General features: G+C 38.5%; 1 protein-coding gene across 2 annotated transcripts in view; it reads left to right on the forward strand.

Moving 5' to 3' along the window:
* Positions 1-19,930: 19,930 nt before the first annotated feature.
* The window catches only part of minar1 (membrane integral NOTCH2 associated receptor 1), a 40,638-nt gene continuing 36,083 nt past the window's right edge, over positions 19,931-24,485 (forward strand). For both annotated transcript variants that reach the window (XM_057333411.1, XM_057333419.1), the window contains exons 1-2: positions 19,931-20,604; positions 22,016-24,291. In XM_057333411.1, coding sequence (XP_057189394.1) covers positions 22,054-24,291 — 2,238 coding nt within the window. In that variant the 5' untranslated portion in view covers positions 19,931-20,604; positions 22,016-22,053. The remainder of the gene's footprint in view (positions 20,605-22,015; positions 24,292-24,485) is intronic.

The raw sequence follows: 24,485 nt of genomic DNA on the forward strand, positions 1-24,485 counted from the left end.
CACAATGCTATGGTATGAATCCATTGTTTAAAATCGGATATCTGTGAGCAGCCATTATTACATCTGAAAGTGGTTGTGCGAGATGACCTGTAGGACAAAAGAGATCGATGCAGCTATTATATAGTGCACCTGTAAGACCCCCTGGACTTCTTCAATTCACCTCCCACGACAGGAATAATCCAGACGCCAGCAGTCCTTCAGCTTCTGTCCGTCTGTGAATGGAATGAGGAGGGAGAAGATTGCTGTGATAATGCCCTTTGAGCTGACGTGACATTTAGGCCACACTGAATAACCCTGAAGAAGATGTCAAGCTCATCTTTTCACACCTTAAACAAAGTGGACGGATGGATGCTTTGTAGGTAAAGACTCGTGAAGAGGTCCAGAATACTCCGATTCAATACAGTGTTTATGAGATTCTTGTGGTTGATGTCTTCATTTATGTGGATTGATAATAAAGTCAAAGGCAGATGGAAAAGCACAAGGTCTGTATGTTCTAGTCCTCGGATGCCTCTGAATGCTTCAAAGCAGGCAACATCACAAGAGCTTGAGGCTGGATCACAACCACAGTCAAATGACATTTTCTTTCAAAAATCTGAGGAAAATGAGTACTTGTGTTTTCTACAGAGTATAAACTAATAGCGTGTTTATACAATTTTACTAGTGTTTTAACTGGATGAAGAATATTTATGAAGCCCACAGATCACAAGTATCGCAAGTTGGCTCTGATGTAACACGTTTTCAATGTATAAATGTGTAATAAATGCATAATGTAATCCCACATATGACTTCTGTGTAGTCATAAAAGCAAAAGCAAGTGTGTGGAGTAGGAGTTTTTGGATCAAAACAAGAAAAAGCTCTGTTGATTGTAAATGCAACCTAAAATATTATACTTTTTTTTTAAATATTAAATTTTTACTTTAATATATTTGTAAATTTCATTTATTACTCACATTTTTCTTAATTTAATATGGTCTAGATTTATTTATTTATAATGAATATAACTTCACCAGCATAGCTTTGTCTCTAATAGTCACTCAAAAATTGTGGTTATTTTTTCTTGAGTCATTTATTAGGGTCTAGTTTTTAACGCTTATAACTTCCCTACTCAACTCGGCTTTATTTATATAGCGCTTTTTACCATTTTCATTGCGAATAAGCAGCTGTACATGAATCATATTGACTATAAGCAAAACATTAAAGTTATACAAGTAAAATAAAAACATTCATACATCTCACGCATTCCTTTGAGATCAGGTTGGGCAAAATACCGTACACACCTTTGATAAAAGATGTACTTCTTGAACAGCTCACAATGCTTCTACGGTATGAATTACTTCCAGTGGGTTGGTTGTAAATAGCTTTTCTGTAATCTTTGTGATAATATATTTATTGGGAGTTTGTTGCACAGTGTTGAGTGCTCAAGTAAATTGTGGCAAATGGCAAATAGAACTTGTCTTTATTTATGCTCTGGGGAGGCGGTTACAGACAGTGACCTTTAAAGAGCACTTTACCATAACTATACCCACCTCTCTGTCATTCACCGCCATATATCAGCAATGCATTATCAGACTCAATGTCAAGAATCATTCATATCCACAAGCTGCGGTTGCTCATTTTCATCATCAATTGTATTTAATACACATTCTTACTTACTCACTGACTTGTTATTGTGTAAGCTACAGTACAGAAATCAATCATATTAATCCTGAAATTAATATTTCCAGATTCATTTTTAGTCTTTTTTATTAGTAAGGCGTTAAGTTCGTGAGTCTCCCGGTTGTGTGGTTCCGCTCTCATAACAGATGACTGTTGTTCTCTTCTCAGGTAACACCAGTTCTTCTCACCTGCTTCTCTCTTGCTTTCAGCTCTGATAGAATGAATCATGACATAAAGACGAATACTGCGTTATACAGGACGGATGGAGCTATAAATCCAGCAAATGATCATGAAACAGATGCACCCGAAGGTCAGTCCTGTCCTGTGTGTTTCATTCCAGCGATAAAACGCAATGACAGATAGACAGAATGTGTCCGGCTGATGAAATGTGACATTTTTTAGACAAAACAAAGTGTGAGAATTGTCATTAGTTGTAACGGTCTGAGGTGTAGCTTAAAGTCCCAGTGAAATTAAAAATAACAATGCCTGTTTTTTTCATGAAATATTGCAGAGTTTATTGTAAATCGTTTATCAATGTGGGTCGTTCTCTTTTTAAAAGTCGTGTGCCCTCATAATCTTCAGTTAAAATCTGAAAATGCAGATCTCTAGTGCCTGTCCATCTTAAATGGTGTATGTTAGACGGCTTGGGCGGAGCACTTGTTAACTCCTCCCCTTCAACTGTCCATTTCAAAACGAAACGGCTGTTTTTACACATCCAATCAAATCGCAGAGAAAGACGAAAGCCACGCCCACTGTTTTTCTCATGAGAAATTCCGTTTCACTCGGAAAGGCGTCAGAAGACGGAAGTAAAAACGATCGCAACTTCCGGTTCACGCGGACTTTAATATAGATGTGTGTGGTGATGTGTGTGAAAACTACAATACAAAGAAATAAAGTAAATCCTCACAAACCTCAAACTTGCTACAAACGTTACTTTTTTATTTAATTGATGGCCCTGTATCTTTATAGGATTACAGTGTCTCATGGTCAGAAAGAAGACGCTCTATCTTCCCCGTGCACACTGGGGTTAGTGAAAATTTCGTTTATTTTTTGTTAAGAAAGGAAGTGAAGCGTTTTTTAAACGTTCTGCTTACACAGCCGTTTTAGGAAAGCAATTAGTCTTAATGTGTCAGTGACCATGTACTGTTAGCCAATCACAGAAAGATTGTGCAGATGACACTCAATAACACTGAAGAGTAAATGAAAAGCAAAGAAAGTTTGGTCAGCTGTGGAACATGTAACCCATCAGACGTTCGGCTCGGGCTCATCTGGTATAATTGAGATGTTACGCAGAGAGCCGTCGTGATTGATTGTTAATGATGCAGAACTCACTGGGTGTGATTACTGTATGTTTTAATTGCTGTTTTTCAATAGATTCAACACTGACAATACTCAGACTGTGGATTTATTATCACAGTAATACTACATAAATTGTTGGTCTAAAATAATTGTCCACCAATCAGAATGCATGCATTTGTCTTTTCAAAAACGCCATTTTATGGAAATAATGTGAGAAACCCCCTACTATCACCAGCAGACCGGTGCATTACTATGTGGTTGCTACGGCATCGTGAGTGGTTGCTAGGGTGTTTTTTGTCAGTACTTAATGGCTGCAGGACAGTTTTTTTATTTTCATATTTTTTCATAGTGATCTTTCATATTTCTGCTTTGCATTGGGCTTTGGAACAAATATTGTTTTTACAACTGCATACAATTCAATATATTTGAAGATCACGATTCATTCTGTTTTTTATGAATAAACCGCAGTATGTTTTGACGGTTTGATTCACATCTGTTCTCCACTAGTGAAAATATTTCTTCAGAAGATGACAGTTATCATCAGCATACCAAATTAGACTGCTAATGACATATTTTCTGTGCAAACATCGCACCACAACGCACATAAAAAATACACACATGCCCTATTTATGCCCCTAATGTGAATTATCTTCCCAGACCTGAGCGTTTCATTTAGACGCATCATTAATGTGACGTCTAAAATAAGCCCTTCTGCTTCGATTTAACATTAATAAATGATCATGTGTCTGGAATTATGCATGTCTTGGACGTATGTAGTAACTGTAATGGATGGACAATTAAAGGTCCAGTGTGTATTTTTTTGGAGGATCTATTGACAGAAATGCAATGTATAATATACAAAACTATGTGTTCAGAGGTGTATAAAGACCTTACGCAATGAACCTTTATGTTTTTATTACCTATGTACATACACCGCGGGTCCCCTACATGGAATTCGTCATGTTCTTTCTACAGTATAGTTCTACAGAGCATGTTACGTAAATACGTTATCCATATGACGTATACGACATCTTTGTCCTGTGTTGGCCACCGTATAGTGCTTCGAAACTGAGGGGGAGGGGTGGAGTCAGCCATTGATTATACTGGTTAACTGTCAAATTACAGAAAAATACTGTTAATTTACATGAAAATCATGAAAAACATGTAATTTATGTAAAAAAACGTATATTTCTTTTGAACTGGATGTTAAATGTTATGTTACTCTTTATAGTAATATAGAGCTTTTTTGTCATTGTAATTAGCTTATAATTCAATCTAAATTTGTTGATTTAATGTGTCAGTTTTGTTGTTTTCTCTGTACGAGGCCTGAGCGGTATACAGTATGATGTAAGCTTATCATGAGACCCATTTAAGCCTGACTGATTAGTTCAGTCGATTCAGGTCTGGTTTTGGACCTTACTTCCCGCTTTTCTAAGCGACTTTTATGAAACAGCCCTCAGGCCATGTGCTCACAGAAACAAAACATCAACACAAGGAAAAAACAAAGACACGCTAGACATTTCTAGATGGATTTATATTTGACCAGCTATCGGTGGGAAGAGCTGAGTCAAATGTCATAGCCTAGAGATGCGACATAGTAACTCAGACCTATTAATAGAGCATTTCATCCATTTTCAGACAGGTTCCTAGACAACATATCTACATACCGTAGTGTTTATCCAAGTAGTTTTTTTGCACTGATCTCAGACTTATTTTTGTTTGTTATTGCAGCCATATACAGTAAAGTACAGTACAGGTACACGGTGCTACGATTTACAGTACAGTATCTACAATATATATACACATTCATCATCTCTACTCGTCAGTTACACTTTAAATAGAAAAGCAAAGAACGTAAACAACATTGTAAAAAACTGTGATTTTACAGCATTTAACTGTTTTTAACAGATTTTTAAAACACGAAAAAAAACTGTAAAATGACAGAAAAAAGATTTTACAAAGTTATTTTAAGGTACTTTTTGTACCCCAGCTGCCAGAAAATGTCTGTTTTTTTTTTTACAGGATTTTTGTAAAGTAAACGTAACCAGCCAATGCAGAACAGAGATCATTTCAGGGTTTCGTATTTTATAATACATCAACTTAATTGGCAAAGAGTATTGTCATGAAAAATGCTATGTGTGTTGAAGCTGAACCGGGAGACATTGCAGTCATTAAATACTGATTGATTTCACGTCCCCTGTGCCCAGCACGTCCTGATGACTACAATAAATCACATATAAATTATACAATAAATGACATCTGTGGTGTTATCAAAGAAACACTGCTGTCAGGCCTTCGCTTTAATACTGCAACGATTATCAGACATCAACATCCACTTGACACCATTTTTGGAAATGGCATCTTGTTTTGATTTCGGATAGCTCTAATTAGTTTGTGTAGCAGTTTATTATCAGGAATGGTTGTCATGGCAGCTGTCTGATGTAAAGGTGTGCGTTTATTCCATTTATTATCTGACTGTTGAACACAACTGTGGGTCATCCGTCTGTCGCGAAATGAAAATCTGCACCTCTCCGACATAACAATCGTGTTGTGTGATATTTGTACGCTCATCATCCGTGAAACTTTGATGACATAATGGGTTTTAATAAACTTAAAAAGCTCACAGATTCTACGTCAGAATACACTGTATATTTCATTGCCAGTTCAAATGAACGAAGACCTCTGTGTGGTAAAACAGACAGTAGAAAACCATATTTTCCTTGATCTGAATCGGATGTATGAGTGACGTGGTGTTCTCGGTAACAACAGCACCATGACAGGGCATCTTTCAGAGACATGAGGACATGTGACCAGCCGGGTAACCCGCTGACACCCTGTCATCTCGCTCCCCTACAGTGCAGGAGAATGAATGAGCCCCATCTGCCCTGCTCAGTGTTGATCAGCATTCAGACGTCGAGGATGTGAGGTTTCAGGCCAGATTTGTTTCTTTTTATAAACGATTAAGAATTACAGCAAAACCAAGAGAGAGCATCACCAGCAGGACAGGTGGTTGCTAGGGCATTGTGGGTGGTTGCTAGGGTGTTTTTTGTCATTACTGATTGGCTGAAGGGCAGTTTCTTATTTTCATATCTTTTTTTAAAGTGAATTTGGACAACTTGAACAATATTACTGTTTAATAGCACTATAAATGTAGCACTGCACTCCAAAATTGGGGGTGATTTTGGGGTTTGTGGGGTAACTCTAGAAATGATCTTACATAAAGATACATATAACGTATGAATGATACACTGCTGTTATACACGGAGTATTGGGGCTTTGGTTCTGAACGCTTCATTTAAATAATACATTATTTCGTGTGTGCGACGTCGTCTGAGATCTCATTAAAATGCCATCGGCTTTATCAATATCATCTGCAAACAAGACATTTCTCAACCCTCCTAATCTCAAAGTCATACTCAGATAAGAATAAAAATACACAGCATAGACAAATATATCAAAAAAGTCCATTTAAATAATCCATAAGTATGTTTTATATAGTCATTTATTAGCATTGCATGACATTTCCTTAATCTGATGTGTGTTTAATAAAGATCTCACTCCACCTGAGAGAGAAACACAAACATTCTTCCATCAGTTAAGGTATGCGATTCAATAATAAAAGCAAGGATTTGTTTGTCTGTTGACCCTAACATTGACCGAGACGGGCATCTGTGGGTCATGACATCCAGCCTCATCACACGCCCTGACAAATGTCACCTCAACACCGCTTGTCATTTCCATCCTCCGTCTCTCAGACTTTCATATAGTGCTCAGCCGAATCAATATCTGAGCTCTCCCGTCGAGACCTTGCAATCTCCTCCACCGCCAAATGTTCCACGCTAGTCTTACTTATATTGTACCTATGAAACTTTAAAAAGAATGAGTCCGAAATGAAGTTGTTAAACATCCTACTTGATATTAGTTCCAGTTCATCCCATGTTTGCTGGGTTATTTTTAACCCATAATTGGCTGAAATATGAACATTTTGGGGGTTAATTTAACCCAATAGTTAGGTTCATCATATGACATTTGAAATCCATTTCAAACTCGATTATATAACACACGTGTATTCTATTTGTAATTATTATGATTAATAATAATGATTATGGTAATAATAATGACAATAATGATAATAATAAATTAAATAAAAAACTACACCATATTAAAGAAAGGAAAAATATTAAAGGTAATTAATATTAGCAAATTAATGAAGGCAAAAAAGTGAATAAAAAACAATAATATTGTAAAACTGTTTGGGACTGTTTTAGACTCTTTTAAAGTATAATGATTATGCATTCAAATAATATGCAAAAAAACCCTCACTAATTATTAATTTGTTTGTTCATTATAAATAGTCTATCCAGAGAAGGCCTTTAAAAGCATGAAACGGAGCGATTGTTTTTTCTACCATATCCTGACGCATATCAGATTGAAACAACTTCTAAAATGTGAAAAAAATGTAGGGAGGGACTTAATTTCGTTCATCAGTACTAATTGGATCGTTAAAAGTTGGGTGTTGCCAACAAAATGGAGTCAGATTTGTAATCCAGTTTGCAATCTGTCAGTCATTGCAGCTCCGCCTTCGGGTCATTCCTGCAGACATAGTAGTTTCGAGAGGGGGAGGAGGTTCATGTTTTTAATTAAAGATTTGTGCGAATGAATTAAAAAAAAATAATGATGTGCACAGATAAATCATTTATAAGGAATACTGCAACGCTGTGTAAAACAATTTGAAGCGACAGTTTTCATTTCATGCCGACTTTAAAGAAAGTTTTTGTGGTTTTTATCATGACTGTGTGAGGCTCATATGGTGTTTTTTTATTCTATTTATAAGCCTCTATCAGTTTACACACAACCCCGGCAGTGTCTTCTTAAGATCTCTGTGGAAACGCTCTCTCCTTCCTTTTTAGATTAATGACTGTGTGAAGTCACAAGTGTGCGTGTGTGTGTGTGCGTGCGTGCGTGCGTGCGTGCGTGTGTGTGAGGGGGTTTGTACGGCACACTTTGTTGTAGTGCAATATTGGATTTCTCTCTGCAGTCTTGTTCATGTTCAGGTGCACTGCTGACTCCTGCATTGTGTTCCCGCAGCACACACACGCTCTGGTGTGTGTGTTGAGTTAAAGCTGTCCGTGTCCATCACTGTTGAACCAGACGTCTAATGAAGCGTGACAAGCAATTGAGATGGAGCTGTGCTTTAAATCAAGCACTACTCACTCATAGAACAGCTCTCGGTCAGATGGACTGTGCTGCATTTCACCGCCTTTCATTCAGAATTAAAAGCATTCAGAGATCAGCACAAACCTTTAACCAAAGAGAGAACTTCACTCTTTAAAATAAAGGGCAGATGCCAACAGATATAGATGGGTCAAAAACAGCTGAATAATGGTGACACGGTGTCTTTGAATGATTTATCACGGGGACAGAGATATTATGTTTTTTAACACGTATTTAAAACTGTCGTTGGAATTATAAAATTCTGTCTGCATTCTGAGCCGTTTTGAGATAACAAACTTCAAAGTTTTTCATTTGAGTGATCTTTCCCCCCCAAAGATTACACAACGTAAGGAAAAAACATCACATAATGTAAATAATTTGACACCGAGTAAGAATATGGGAATAACTCAATTTTGACAAACATTTCAGACAGAACCTTAAAGGGACAGTTCACCCAAAAATGAAAATTCTGTCATCGTTTACTCAGTTCGAGTCATTCCAAATCTGTATAAATGTCTTTGTTCTGATGAACACAAAGGAAGATATTTGGAAGAATGAACAAAAATAAAGATGGATTTTTTTCCTACTATGGGAGTCAATGGTGGCCAAAATCTGTCTGGTTCTAAGCATTCTTCCAAATATCTTCCTCTGTGTTCATCAGAACAAAGACAGATACAGATACAGATTTGGAACAACTCGGAGGTGAGTAAATGATGACAGAACTTTTCATTCATTGGGTGAAGAATCCCTTTAATTCCAAGGCGATGACTCATTTTTTAAAAATACATACACATTTTAAATAATATAAAACCATGTTTTTATCACATTAACAGGGCCATTTAGCCCCATTTCTACACCAAACACAATACTGGAGGAGGTATTAGCTTGCTTTTATTTATTTGGGGTTTAATTTGCTATGTAGACGTTTCATCAGCAGCAACGTAAACAAATGTTGTGTGGCCCAAACTTAACTTTGGGTCGACCGCCACAAAAATGTAATAATACACGCTTTCCTGTAGCTCAGTGGTTAGATAGTGGCTATTACAACCTCTAGGGGTTAGTTGCAATGAAACACACAGCAAAAAAAAACTAGGCACCCCAAAACACAGTATCATGGGGTTGATCCCAGGAGATTGCACACATATAATGCAATGTAAGTCGCTTTGGATAAAAGCGTCTGCCAAATGCATAAATGTAAATGTGATGAGTCCCCGTAGAGTGGATTTTATTACAATTAATATTAATGAACTAAAATAGTAATGACCTTCGGGCCAGGCGTGTGCGTCCAATGAAAGCATCAATACAGTAGAAGAAGATGTCTTCATGACAACCTCTCCATCACAGGGTCATTAATAAGTCAAATATGCCTCATCTTAATTGCCATTCCCTTCCCATCACATTTGGCTGTCAAAGCATCATGTATTATGTTACTTCTCAAGCGTGGACAGATGATGAATGCTTGCTTTATGAGTACCACTCGCGGAATAAAACGCCCTTTTCATGTACCCAACACAGAGCCGAGAGCTTTAGACTCCAAACATCTCAATGTTCCATCAATAGAACCAAAATCTGTTGTCATCAATGTTTTGTACTGTTTCACCAAGCTTCTTACATTGTTGTATTGATTTCTCCGCAAGAATACTCGTGACACTTCCATAAATGTTGGAAATTTGGTCAATCCTCTTTCTCCAACAATACCTTAACACTTAAGAGGATTTGCACCAGTGATGTCTGAAAGAAACGAATGCATCCAGGACATGTGAAGTGCTAATTGTGTCATCTCGTATAGCTCCTGAAAATTCTCATCAGCAGCTAATGAGAACATCCAACAAACTCCACAAAGAGAGGAATTAAACACTTTCGCATCAGTGAAATGACTCGTCAAATCTGAATCGCGACAATCTACAGAGTGAACATTTTGCCAAGCTCTTACGTTGATTCGTATTTGCGTTGTGTTTCCCCGCTGTTCTAGTCATTAGCATTCGATTTTTATTCACAAGCCCCGCAGCCTGCTTTCCCTCCCAGTCCCAGTCAGAAGATGGGTTTTTATTGAGTTTCCCTTTAATAAAGAACATCTGTCAGTCAAAGCTTTAATTTTCATAATGCATTGCCGGTTTGCAGTTTGTTAAATGCAAGTTCTGAAAAGAGTTTAGTGTGTTCGTTCGACCTGAACTATTTTACAAGGTGGCTTATTCGTATGAATTCGTACGATTGCTAGAAAGAAAGCAATACTTAAGCTCCTCCCCTTACCCCGCCCCTAACCCCAACATCACTGGCTCGTACTAAAATGTCGTACTAAATCGCAATCGTATTTAAAAAAAATGACGAATTCATGCAAATTAGACAAAATTAGCCAGATCGTAAAATAGTTACGTTTTGTCGTGAGATTGTGTTGGTCCGTTACACGCAGAATGAACTTGTTTATTTACTTGCGCGTACATGCATGAGCATGGTGTTTTTTTGTGCATGATTCTTTGGTGTACATGATTTCAAATAAATGAAAATGTTTGAATGATAACAATCGGCACTCTATTCTCTATTCTCTCTCTCTCTCTCTCTCTCTCTCTCTGTGTATTTGCTCTGTGTGTTCATTGCCCTTGAGGTTTGGACTGTTTCTCTGGCCAGTTGCTTGAACCTTTGCATATCATTAAGTTGTGTTTAGGGGTGGAGCTTCATTGTTGAGAGCTTTCTCTATTTGTCAAATGTTTTTGTATTTAAAAAAGATTTTATTCACCTAGCAGATGCCTGCACAATTCTTTCAACGGTGAGAAAACACACTTGAAAAAGAGGCCACGTGTCTTGCATAAAAACATGCAGCTTTGCCTATTGAATTCTAAAAAGACTGTATGTGTTATGCACCCTCAGTATGGTGTTTTGGTGTCCTGGGGCGTGGTTCTCAAACATTTTCATTGTAAGGGCCCCCTTTCTGTGGGTCGCATTGCTTTGTGGCCCCCCAAATAAAGACGTATGCTCTTAAACTTAGAATTTTAATAAAACCAAAGACATATTCAATGATATAATGCTGGAACATCAATTCTTTTGGTCGTGGATTTTTTCTGATGTTTGATAGCACAAAATTTATGATAAATTTCAATATTGCATAAAATTCCACAAAAACGGTGGCCCCCTGGGGGCCACCAGTTTGAGAACCTCTGTCCTGAGAGGGATGTATAATGCCTCTTTTCAGAGAAGCTGGGCTTTAATTTCACCTCTATGCAGTTCTTTACAAAGTCAGTGCATTTGAGATAGAACAGGATTACCTGGATGATCCATAACATTTAGACAATAAATAGACACTAAAGCTTTTCTGTACAATGTCCTCTAGCTTTCACCTGGAATGATATGAGTTATTCTGCTTTCTCTGTCAAAGTTGACAGAAACATCACAAATCAGAGGCTTGTGTTATGGAATATAAAACTTGATTTAAAATATCGATGTAAAAAATGCTGAGTTGCTGGGTCATGACCCATGGCTGGATCAAATATGGATAAACTCAACATCGCCTAAACTATTCCAAACATGGTTGTTTCAACGCATAACCCACGTTTAGTAACACTGGCATTACAAGGGCCAGTGAGTAGTTTTTTGGAGGATCTATTGACAGAAATGCAATATAATATCCATAACTAGGTCTTCAGAAGGGTATAAAGATCTTACATAATGAAGCGTTATATTTTTATTATCTTAGATTGAGCTTTTTCTGTCTACATACAGTGCAGGTCCCCTTACATGGAATTCACCATGTTGTTTCTACAGAAGCCCTAAACGGACAAACTGCTCTAAAGTGCGCGTTTCGTAAATACGTTATCTCATTCGGGAAAGAACGAAAACGTGATGACATCTTAATCCTCTCCCAGCCTCCGTAGTGCTTCAAAAAGGGGAAGTGAGCAGTTGGTTGCAGTTCGCAACCTCACCACTAGATGCTGCTAAAATTTGCACACAGCACCTTTAAAACGATCGTTGTGCTTTTATAAAGAACCTTTAAATTTTTATAGAGCCTTTATTTGTTAGTCTCTGTTAACTCTTTGATAATTGAATCCAACATTTATGTTTGTCCTTATTTGATCAAACCAAAGGTTGAAACAACGCATCTTTGTCTAGAGTGAATTTGAAGGTAGAATGAGAGATTTTTTGTGACAATGAGAGCTCAGGTGAGAGAGAGTGACTACGAAGAGAACAGATGAAGGGAATGTCTTCTCATCACTCTATGACGCAAACATCCCAGATTGTGAGGAATATTGTTGTTGTGGGCTCATTAAAGCAGCTTTCACGCATTTTAAAATGAAAAGGATGTAAATTCACCTGAGTGTTTCCTGCTGTTAGCGCTTTACAGTCTTTTGGCATTTGAATGATTTCGCCGGCAGCGAATCATAATCAATTTAAGATGCATTTCAAAGCACCTGAGCACCTGATTCCGAACAGAACTTGCGATTTCCTGAAGATTAGTCCTGGGATGTTTTCTCTGAGCAGAATAATTGGTTTTGTGTCAGATTGAATCGCACTCTTCTCAGGTCTGCTAATGATATAAACAGACGTATCGAACTGGGGGTCACAAGCGAGAAGAAATGAGCAGAGACCATTTGAGTGTATTGATTGTTTTTAACACTTCAATACGTCACACAAACACATCTCAGCTCTGGGTCAGTCTCTTTATTTAGACTATTGACATTTGGGTGACAAAACATCAGCCAGTTCCAAATGCTGTTTGAAACCCAGTCGACATGCATAATCGAATGGTATTTTTTCTTATTGAAATAGGATATTCAACTCAACTCAACTCTCAACACTTTCATTGTTACGAAGCAGCTGTACATGAGACATATTGACCATACGCAAAACAATTAAAGTTATACCTGTAAAAACAAGAAAAAGGTGAAAACACAGAAGACAGAAACACCCACATACAAAACACTCCACACACACAATATGCACACGTACTAACACACAGACATAGACACACACACACACACACACACACACACACACACAGACATGCACGCACACACGAGCTCGACAGTGCTTGCACAACAACGCTAAATAAAAATTAATAAACTTACTAATAAGGTAAATTATAGTTTAAGATTATCATTAATAATCTAATAGCATTTGAAATTTTGTAGTGAAGACATGTCAAGTCGCCGCGTCCTTCTTTATCCAGCTCTATCATCTCAGCTCTTGTCAGGTCCCCACTTCCCATTCTCCGCTCTACCATCAGGTCAGGCCATGAACTGCATCCTGCTCGCTGTGGTAACCTTGGAACAATGAGACAAGACTGGCTGAGAGTAGAGTACTGTTCTGTACTCTTTGATGCAACAAGTACATCAGTTGTGTTTTTGGTTCCGGTTGATCTAACTAATGCAGCCTAAACCCTCAGAAGATTTATATTATGGAAGAGTAGTGTATGCAAGATTAAAAAGATGCGTCTTTAGTCTAGATTTAAACTGACAGAGTGTGTCTGCCTCCCGGACAGTGCAGGGAAGACTATTCCAAAGTTTAGGCGCTAGATAGGAAAAGGATCTACCACCTGCACTTGATTTTGAAATTCTAGGTATTACCAACTGACAGGACGCCTGAGAGCGTAATGCACGTGAAGGACTGTAATACAAAAGGAGTTCATTCAAGTACTGAGGAGCTAAACCATGTAAGGCTTTATAGGTAATAAGCAAGATTTTAAAGTTAACGCGATGCTTTATAGGTAACCAGTGCAAGGTTGACAGAACCGGGCTAATATGTTCATACTTTTTTGTACGTGTAAGAACTCGAGCTGCCGCGTTTTGGACCAATTGGAGTTTTTGTAATAAGCCTGCAGGGCAACCACCTAACAGTGCATTACAGTAATCTAGTCTTGATGTCATGAATGCATGAATTAACTTCTCTGCATCTGAGATTGACAGCATATGACGTAGTTTAGATATATTCTTAAGATGGAAAAACGCAATTTTACAGGTGTTGGCGACGTGGCTCTCAAATGACAGATTACTATCGAATAGAACGCCAAGATTCTTTGCTGACGACGAGGGTTTTATGGAACATCCGTCAATAGTTAAACAGTATTCTTGGTTGTTACTTATAGCAGTTTTCGGTCCAATAAGTAACACTTCCGTTTTGTCCGAGTTCAGTAATAAAAAGTTGTTACTCATCCAGTTTTTTATATCGACTATGCATTCCATTATTCGATGGAACTGCTGTGTTTCATGAGGCTTCGAGGAAATATAAAGTTGAGTATCATCAGCCTAACAGTGAAAGCTAACTCCGTGTCACTTTATTATATCTCCTAGAGGTAGCATGTTTAATGCGAAGAGCAGAGGCCCTAAGACTGAGCCCTGTGGTACACCGTACTGGACTTGCAATTTGCGTGACACCTCATTGTTTATTGCTACAAATTGAAAACGGTCGGATAAGTAAGATTAAAACCATTTCAAAGCTATTCCCTTAATGCCGACGTAATTTTCGAGTCTATGTAGGAGTGTGCTGTGGTCAATGGTATCGAATGCAGCACTAAGGTCTAGCAGCACCAATAACGAGATATAACCTCGGTCAGACGCCAATAGCAGATCATTTGTAACTCTGATCAAAGCAGTCTCTGTACTATGACATGCTCTAAATCCAGACTGGAATTCTTCATTGATGTCATTCCTTTGGAGGAAGGAGCATAATTGAGTTGAAACTACTTTTTCCAGAACTTTCCAGATATGAAAGGTATATTCGATATAGGCCTGTATTCCCTAGGGTCGAGTTGGGGTTTTTTGACAAGGGGCCTTATAACAGCCACCTTATATGCTTTAGGCACATGTCCAAATGTCAGCGATGAGTTAATAATACTAAGAAGAGGATCTATAATTTCTGGGAGCATCTCTTTCAGTAGATTTGTAGGTATAGGGTTTAGCATGCATGTTGTTGATTTAGATGATCTAATAATTTTAGACAGCTCATCTTGATCTACGGTATAAAATAATTGCATTTTCTCCTTAAGGGCGCTGTAGTTAGTTTGTTCAGCGGGTTTCACTTCTGGTTGCATTGTTATAATTTTTTCTGTAATATCTTGGATTTTATTTGTGAAGTAGTTCATAAATTCATCACTGTTATGCTGATATCCAGAATCTGAATATGGTTAGGGTTAGAATATTAAATATTGAATAATAATCCAGAATATTAAAAAACAGCTTGATTTTATTCATTAGGGTTGATGAATTGTCAGAAGTGGTGTTACATACTAATGGAGCTATGTGATGGGAAAATATGAGAAAATGTGTGATTTTATATAATTCGTTGTTACTTTATAAAATTGCAGTCCCAGACTCATACTGTACACATCCAATCATTTTGCGTAACGAAATACAGTCTAAAATGAGATTTTCACTTCTTCTATCACATCTTTCTGACTGGAAAACTATACGGCAAACTCATGAGTTCACTGGCCAAATTCAGTCCTAATAAAAAGAATATTATGATCATAGTGAATGAATTTGGTTTGGTAATGAAAATAGTGATAGTAAACAGTTTTTGTATACTTACGTAAAGTTCAAGTAAATTTTTAAGTATACTTTTTGCAGTGAGTTTAGGAATGTTTTTTTGGTTACAGACATTCTTCCAAATATCTTTCTCTGTGTTCAACCAAACAAAGACATTTATACAGATTTGGAATAACTTGAAGGATGAGTAAATGATGACAAAATTTTCATTTTTGGGTGAACTATCCCTTTAACTTAGTTCTGGCTTAAAGTGGCTACCTGGCTCCCGGTATGTACTAATTGGCTTCGTAACTCTGTCTCCTCTCCAACAATAAGCTGGTGTGTGGTGGGCGTTCTGATGCAATATGGCTGCCGTCGCATCATCCAGGTGGATGCTGCACATTGGTGGTGGTTGAGGAGATTCCCCCCTTCGATGTAAAGCGCTTTGAGTACCCAGAAAAGCGCTATATAAATGTAACGAATTATTATTATTATGAATTAAAGTGATAGTTCACCCAAAATGGAAAATTCTGTTATTATTTACTCACCCTCTTGTCATTTCAAACATTACTTTCTTTCTTCTGCAGAACACAAAAGAAGATATTTTGAAGAATGTTGATAACTGGACCCCATTCACTTGCATTGGTTTTGTGTCTATACATTAGAAGTGAATGGGGTCCAGTGCTGTCTGGTTACCAACTTTCTTCAAAATATCTTCTTTTGTGTTCTACACAAAATAATATTATTATATTATTATAATATTATAATAGTCGTATTATGCACGACTGCTCTGTCTATCATTTTATTCATTTTTATTCATTTATTATTTAAGTTATTAATTTGTCTGTCTCGTTCTTTTAACTATATTTTAGATCTACCCCTATTTTAACAAGTGTAACACAACTGATTGATTGTTACAGTACTACAAGTGAACATATAGGTATACTGATAATTTACTTGTTCATTAGTACACTTTGAAGTATGCTCTAGGGAAACTAGGGTAGTTTTTTACCTGCAAGTATACTTTTTCATTAATTTACCATCACACTGATAATTTAGGCAACTATATTTAGTCTTTTTGGCCATCTCAAATTAATGTGATGCAATGCATTGTGGTTTTGCTTTTTCTGTAAATGCCGGTCTGTGAAAAGAATGTCTCCAAATGGAATCATAATCTCAAAGGTTTATCTCTTAGTTTAGAAAGAACACGCAAGATTGATTTAAGACCGCTAGGAAAAAGACGGTCACATACTGTTGTTTTACACTTCTAATAAAAGTCCTCAGAAGTTCGACCTCTCACATGTGGATCTCGTGGAAGTTTGATGTGTTTTCCCTCGGAATTAATTAACATCCACTGAGTCTGTCCTCAGTTAACGCCATTTAGTCAGCTGGAAAATGAAGAGTTTTCATCAGAGATATTGTGGGATGGTTTAAGTCGGGCCAGTTTAGCACCGTCATCCATTTACTCTGAAAACAAACTGAGTAGGTGACAGCTCCTTGTTCTTGTATTTAGGTCATGTAACTCTAGAAACTTTTAATAAAATTCATGTAAAGGCTGACGTATAGGTCCCTTTTTACACGTGCGCGAGGGACAGTGTACAGTGCCCGTGACGCAAATTTCGTCATCAGTATATTACGCGTGTACTGTAGTACGAAGTACGCGCAGTTCACGCATGCGCATTCCATTTCTTGCAGTAATTAGTTTCACCACCAGGTGGCAACCGTGTCCTAGGAGCATCGATTCAAGGTAGCAGGCGAAAACCTCACCCCTGTAGGCCCGGAGAGGTATTGAAATATGTCGTAATGCGCATGCGTCAAAACCCGTGTGTGCCATACACTGTATAAAATATGGACGTAGTGTCTGTGACGTCACCCGTAGGTTTCTGAGGAGCTGTTTTGAAGCTTAAAGTGGGTGGAGCCGGCCGTCGCCGTCTTAGCAGCGCTTCACTCCAGGATAATCGAAAATGGGTAAAGAGGCGGGACGTGGTTGGAGCTGAGGCGCCTGGTTGCTGAAGTGGCCACGCACATAATTTGCAGAATGTTAAGGCTTAATAGAAGTTAAACGGGTGAGTTAAAATAAAAAGTCACCCTCCTCACAGTTGTCATGAAGGGTAAATTAGCTTTATAAAACAGTCATTTGTGGTTCTTAATTCTGATTGGTTGAGCCGAGTTCTAAGCCGTTGTAAAATACCCCGATTTATAACTACTGACTGCATTACATAGCCTAAATATCACTGTATGTACTTTATTTTATGAAACCTTGCTACACATATGGAATAACCGTTTTATAAAAGCAATTAGCCCCGCGTATGAGTTGAAAGCAGTATACTTTGTAAGGCTGAGAAAAAGAAGTGTGCCGCAGGCTTTATACGTCAGTAGTTCTCAGTTGAATCTGCTGTAGATCATGACCCAAAAATAGGTTGCGGTGAAAAAAACATAACTATAACCTTTCGCATGCAGTTTCAAATGTCCACCTTTGATATTTCAGCATTTTTGTTTATCATTGTGCAATAAACAATTCTGATACTGTGTTGCACCGTTGTTTGATATCCAGTGTAAAAGCAAAACTACAAGCAAAAACGAAACCTGAGAACCACTGTTGTAGTATGTTGTATTATTTCTCATTGGATCATTAATATTTTAAAGAGCCCCAGGAGACTGTCTCTCCTCCTCTGGCAAGTGGGACCAAAACATTAAATATACAGAATATTACCACATATGTTATATGATAAATGAGATCTATTTATACGGTCTCTAAATGAGCTTTGATTTATGTGTATTAATGCTTTCTGGAGTCTCCCACATGTGTGACCATCAGAACATGACAAGATTCATTCCACAGAAATTTTCTGTAAACTTGAATTTTAGGATATAAGGATATATATTAAATTGTTTTCCCCATTTTTCTTCTAGATGTGTTGTCTTGTTCTGTAATGTTATAGTTTTTGACCGTATTTCAAAAGAAAGCAGTAAAAAAAAGAAATCTTGTCAAAAAAACCCTGAAATTTTCTGGAGATGGCTGCAACTGGGGAGCTAGAAATAAACTGTAAAATAACAGGTTTTCCCTGTAAAATACCATTTCTCCTGTTTTTCTTGTAAATTTGTGGTCTTTTTCTGTAATTTTGTAGTTTTTCACCGTATTTCAAAAAATACATAAAAACATCCTGCATGATGAATCTAAAGTGTTGTTGTGCTGAAAATGTATGCATGGCATGCTTATATGACTTCATATCTTAGAAGCATCACCATTGCACATACTTACCATCTAGAGAACCTCTTTAAGCCGTTGTGACAATAGAAGGTTGATATGTAAATATGCATGATTTAGAATATGGATATATAAATTATACACAGTCGTTTATATGCAAATCCAGTAAATAAGTGCAGTTAAATGAACATTGAAGATTTAAAGTGCCAAGCATGCAACAATCTTATTGATTCATTTTATGAAGCCATCAATTCCCAAACTTCTCAGTATGTATTCCAGGCTGCTGCCGAATGAGGTTGGGATGGGATCGTGTCATTGGTGCAGAAAACCCAAGCGAATGTTTTATTTGGCAGTTCACAGCTCATTGGAAATGCTTCTCAACCCCATTACCAATGCGCCATCCAGAAATCCCTTTGCAGTTTTGTCTCCCAAAACACCCTGAATATGATAAAAAGGGAAAAGATGACATTTGTAGTTTCTGTTGATTAACTCACACATCCTTACCTCCTCATTTCATGTGTTTCCAAGGATTGAAACCCGACCTTCGTGTTGCAGGCGTTATGCTTTAATAATGAAAGCCTCAGCAACAATCTTTCTCTTGTACATTTCTTGCGTTTCAAATCAAAATCCAAATAACTTACATGTACTTACATTTAGGCTATTCATTTGACAAAGTGCATTTAAATGACACTGTTTTGTCAGACTACTTAAAGTTGCTTAATTTTGCCTAATTGTGTTTGAAGCTCTATCAAACATATCAATTTAACAAATACAGTTTACTAAAGTTTACTAGTAAAAAAAAACAATAGACACCCAATAGAAACCATCACAGAAATTCCAATGGTTTCCTTTGAAAACCATTATAAACCATTATGTTTTTCCATTAAAACCATTACAAAATACCTTTTTGTAGAGTGTTTGGGCATTATTTCAATCAGCTTGAACATCCCATCAATAGAATCCACCACACACCAGTAGAAACCATTATAGTTTCCATCAAAACCAATACAATTCCCATTATAGGCTACCCATTAAATCCATTAAATTTTGTATTGTGTTTTGGGAGGGGCTCTACTGTTTTTTTCCAGTGAGGAAATACTAAAGTACACCACAGTATTTTACTTTAAAAACTTGCCGATATTTCAGTTCAATATTATAAGAATGCTGATCTATAGTTACATCTTAATACTTTTGATTGATATGATCACGTATTTACGACATTAAACGTTACGTTTCGATATTTGACTGAAAACCGAAGTGAAGCTGTTATCAGAAGGAATTGCAGAGCAGCATCCGAAGCGTGTTGTGTTTAGGGCATTGCATCTCACGCGTTCCTCCGCATCCCTGAGCGTCACTGCGCATTCTGATACCTCCAACAACACAACGCGCGCGTACTGAGAATTCATTTCGGATTGTTCATTCCTCGGTCTGTCTCCACTCTGATCGTGCTTGCTTTTAAGGTGAAATTACGTCATTCTAGGTGGAAACAAAGACGAGTTGAGCTCCGAGAGCTCTAGCAGACGGAGAGAGGGAGAGAGAGAGCTGCTTCTGCTCACCAAACTCCCCCTGCAATCCGGATGGGATACGGACGGCCATTCCCCAGCATTCCCATCATCGCGCGCATGGATGTATGCTGATGATGATGCTGCTGATGCCGTGACATGCAACCGCAAGGACTTGTCTGTGGATTAACGATGCACTTTTTTTGTAGTTGAGCGATTTCCGTCGAGTTTTTCAGTCTCGTTCCGGAGGACAGCAGATGGGACCGTGGAATAGGTGTGTGTACGTGTATGTGGGTGTGAGTTTATGCTTCATTTTTATGAAGAAAACTACAATTTAGCTTTTTTTGTTACAAGTTTTCCTGTATTTTTTCTGTGAAGTTATTCAGATTTTTTCTTCCAGTAGTGTAGTCTCGTGGGAAGATCGATTTCTCTGTGAATGCCCATGTGTATTTACGCATCAAATCCTCTTTTTTAAGGCGAGGAGATCAATGTGGTTTTATTCATGCATTCTCGCGCTTACCTTACATTATGCGACTGAAACGCCATCTGCATGTGTAAAACAACTGCTCATAAGACATTCTTTTCACGGTACATTTGCTTCTCGCCTTGCCCTGATCTCATTACGTAAAAATATTACATCTGCTATTTTAGTTTCCATAGAAATCTGACATACCGCGATATATAAACAAATGTGTTTTACATATATATCAGATTTCTATATTTTGTGGTGCTTTTCGTTTCTTTTTGCTGTTTATGTGGTCAAGGACATAAACAGTTCAAACGTGTTATTGTCACATATAACAAGTTACAGTGCACAATAAAAACACATGTTAAGAGTTACATGTAGAAGATGATAGATGAAAGTTAGAGAATTAAAGTGACAGTTCACCCAAAAACGAAAATTCTGTTATCATTTACTTACCCTCGTGTCATTTCATACCTGTATAAATGACTTTGTTCTGATGAACACAGAGAAGGATATTTTTGAAGAATGCTCAATTTTCAGTTCTGGGACATCATTGACTACCATAGTAGGGCAGAGGTGCCCCAGAACTGTTTGTTTCCTACATTCTTCAAATTATCTCATTTTGTGTTCAACAGAACAAAAAAAATACAATTACATTATTTAATATTTAAAAATATTAATATTAAAAACTATGGTAGTGGTTAATGTCTTAGAACTGAAAATTGCTAACATTCTTCCAAATATCTTACTTTGTGTTCAACACAGCAAAGAAATATATTCAGGTTTGAAACAACCTGACGGTGAGTAAATGAAGAAAAAAAGACAGAAAAATCATTTTTGGGTGAACTATCCCTTTAACGTTTGCAGCTGGGAATAAAAGGCATGTACTGTATAATTCAATAAAAGTATATAGCCTTACCAAATGTAACTGTGGTTTAACTATAGTAACCATAGCTTTTTGGTTTGGGTTATAATGAAACCAAAGTAACCACAAATGTACTGGTCGTATCACAATAACCACTTGGTAACCACCTGGTATAGTTTTCTAAGGGTAATTATAAGTACGGAATGTGGTATATGTTACTGTGTAGTAGTACAAATAAAAAACATTTTGATTAGACCGCTACATTTTCATAGACCACTGTTCTCTCGTGTTTCTATCATTATCTTTGGCTGGATTCCATTTCTCGATTGCTAATCATTCATCTGTCTCCCGCAGGCTGTCATTTTTTGAGGAAAACAACAACCAAAACCACAATGGATGCCATGCCAGAGTACTCACTCTTCCTCATGAGGATTTTAGAGGAATTGGATACCAAGTACAGTACAGTTTCATATCAAGATCTCTGTAAATCCCTGTGTGCCAGATTTGACTTGGTCCATTTGGCTAAGCTGAGGAGTTTGCTATTCTACACGGCATGTTTGGATCCAGCTTTCCCCGCAACCTTATTCAAAGACAAGATGAGGTGCTCGGTAGAGGACCAGCAGTCCAAGAAGCTCATGGTGGCGGCGGATATCGTCACCATGTTTAACCTAATCCAAATGAACGGAGGTATGGCCAAAGACAAGCTGCCAATGGCTCCAAGACCCAAATTTCAAAAGAACCAGTCCTTCGAGTCCTGTCGATCCGACACGGAGGTATATAAATTCAACGACAACGTGAGGGCGTACAACCTCTTGGACGCCAGGGGTCATTGTGCGTCTCGGAATTCGCCCTGCCCCAAGCCTGAGTGCAACAACTGCCAGCAGTACGTACCAACCTCAGACCCCAACTTCCTCTTGGGAGTCACCAAGGACCTGAAATGTAGGGCAGCGTCACTGGATAAGTTACAGCATCTGCCGCAGTACTCCAGCGTCAGTCCTCCTTGTGAGATGCAGAGCACTTACTTCCCCATGGACATGGACAGCGAGTCAATGGACCAGGATTCTCTGCATGTCAATCCAGGGATGAAGGATGTCTTCGTGTCCAGCGGAGAGCCTTTTACTGTGCACTCGTGTGTGCAGAAGCGGAATATTTTCAAAGAGGATTTTCACAACCTTGTTGCCTTTTCGCCCCGTGTGGTTACAGCGGAGTGCAGAGCGAACTCCAAAGCGGGAAGGGATTACCACCGGAGGGAGCTGAACAAGCCTCCCACCTTCTTCAATCACAGTTTTGAGCTGCCGTACAGCAACCCTTACTTCGAACCCGTCGGCTCACCCATCCAGAACAAAGGGCGCGTGAAGCACGAGAGCCTGGATGACTTGCAAGCGTCCACTTATTTCGGACCTACCACGATCTCTGAGTGTGTGAGCAACAGGAGGACTTCCAGCAAGTATGGCAAACAGCAAGCCTGGCCAGTGAAGAGCTTGAGTCTCAATACTGAAGAAGGCCCTGACTTTGAGAGGTCCTTCTTGAACGGCAAAGTGGTGAAGGACAATCAGCGTCATAACCTCAACATCAGGAAAGACGATCAACAGTTCCAGTGTGCGAAAGAAAAACCCACTGCCTCCCCCTCAGGTTTCTCCAAGAAGTCCAATGGAACCAAAACAAAAGACATGACTTCTGTAGCTTGTGGGCCTAGTGTTGAAAAGAGAGAGGTTGGCAAAAGGTACAAGGACAAGGGCATCAACTGTCCGTCGTTACAGTCAGGTAACGTAGAAATCGGAATGAATGTAGGTACACAGACAGAAAAACCCGAACACAGGAAAGTAAAGGATTACACCAGTCATGCCAAATATGGAGAGAGGCCGGCCTTCAAACACTCCGATGAAGATTCTGAGATCATCAGCGACGATATTAGCGACATATTCCGCTTTCTGGATGAAATGAGCGTGTGCGACTCTGTCGGCGTTGTGCCGTCATCGTGCTACAACAGCAATGGCTCACTGTCTCAGGTCACAAAATCAGACGGTGACAGCTCGCCCGAATGTAACACCATCAAGCTGGGCAAAACCAGCATCAAGCTCGACCGCCTCTTCCAGTCGCTGGAGAACTCAGACGATGACCTCAAAGACAGCGTTTGCAAGCTGGTTCTCAGGATCGGGAAGATCGAAAAGAAACTCGAGTCTCTTTCAGGGGTGCGAGGTGAGATTTCACAGGTGCTCTCCAAACTTAATAAGCTCGACGAGAAGATTCAAGAACCAGAGCCGAATGGGAAAACACCAGACAACGGCGCTGCCGAACAGATTAAGACTGATGTCAACCTCTCGCCTCATGTATTCCAGTGTCACACCACAGGACACAACATGAAGGTGGAGAAAGGTCCAGAATGGTGCTGCTCAGAGGCCGACGGGAGCGAAAGCCTGAGGTTAAAGGCGATGAGGAAAAGCATGTTCACACGCCGGTCGTCAAGGTCGTTGACCGAGGAAAACAGCGCCACTGAGTCTAAAGTGGCCAGCATCACTAACTCGCCTCGAGATTGGAGGACGGTTTCTTACTCCAGCCATACAGCGGATGAAGGAAAGGAAAGAGAGCGACATGGTGAAGCCAAGGACAGACACAGGAAATCCAGAGAGGTAACATACCTCTACTTGTACTTGTTTTGTCCTTACTGTGTATTTGCTTTGCAAGCCATGTGTTGAGTCTGGCAGCCTGTATTTTTATTCGAAGGAAAGGTGAATGTAGTCTTTGAAAGTGTTGTCTATATAGTCATCCCACTCCCATTTGCCAAAACAGATTCTTGAAACAATGGTCTGTCATATCTGTCAAG

This window comes from Triplophysa rosa, linkage group LG1 (genome assembly GCF_024868665.1).
Source record: "Triplophysa rosa linkage group LG1, Trosa_1v2, whole genome shotgun sequence".
NCBI classification, from domain to species: Eukaryota; Metazoa; Chordata; class Actinopteri; order Cypriniformes; family Nemacheilidae; genus Triplophysa; species Triplophysa rosa.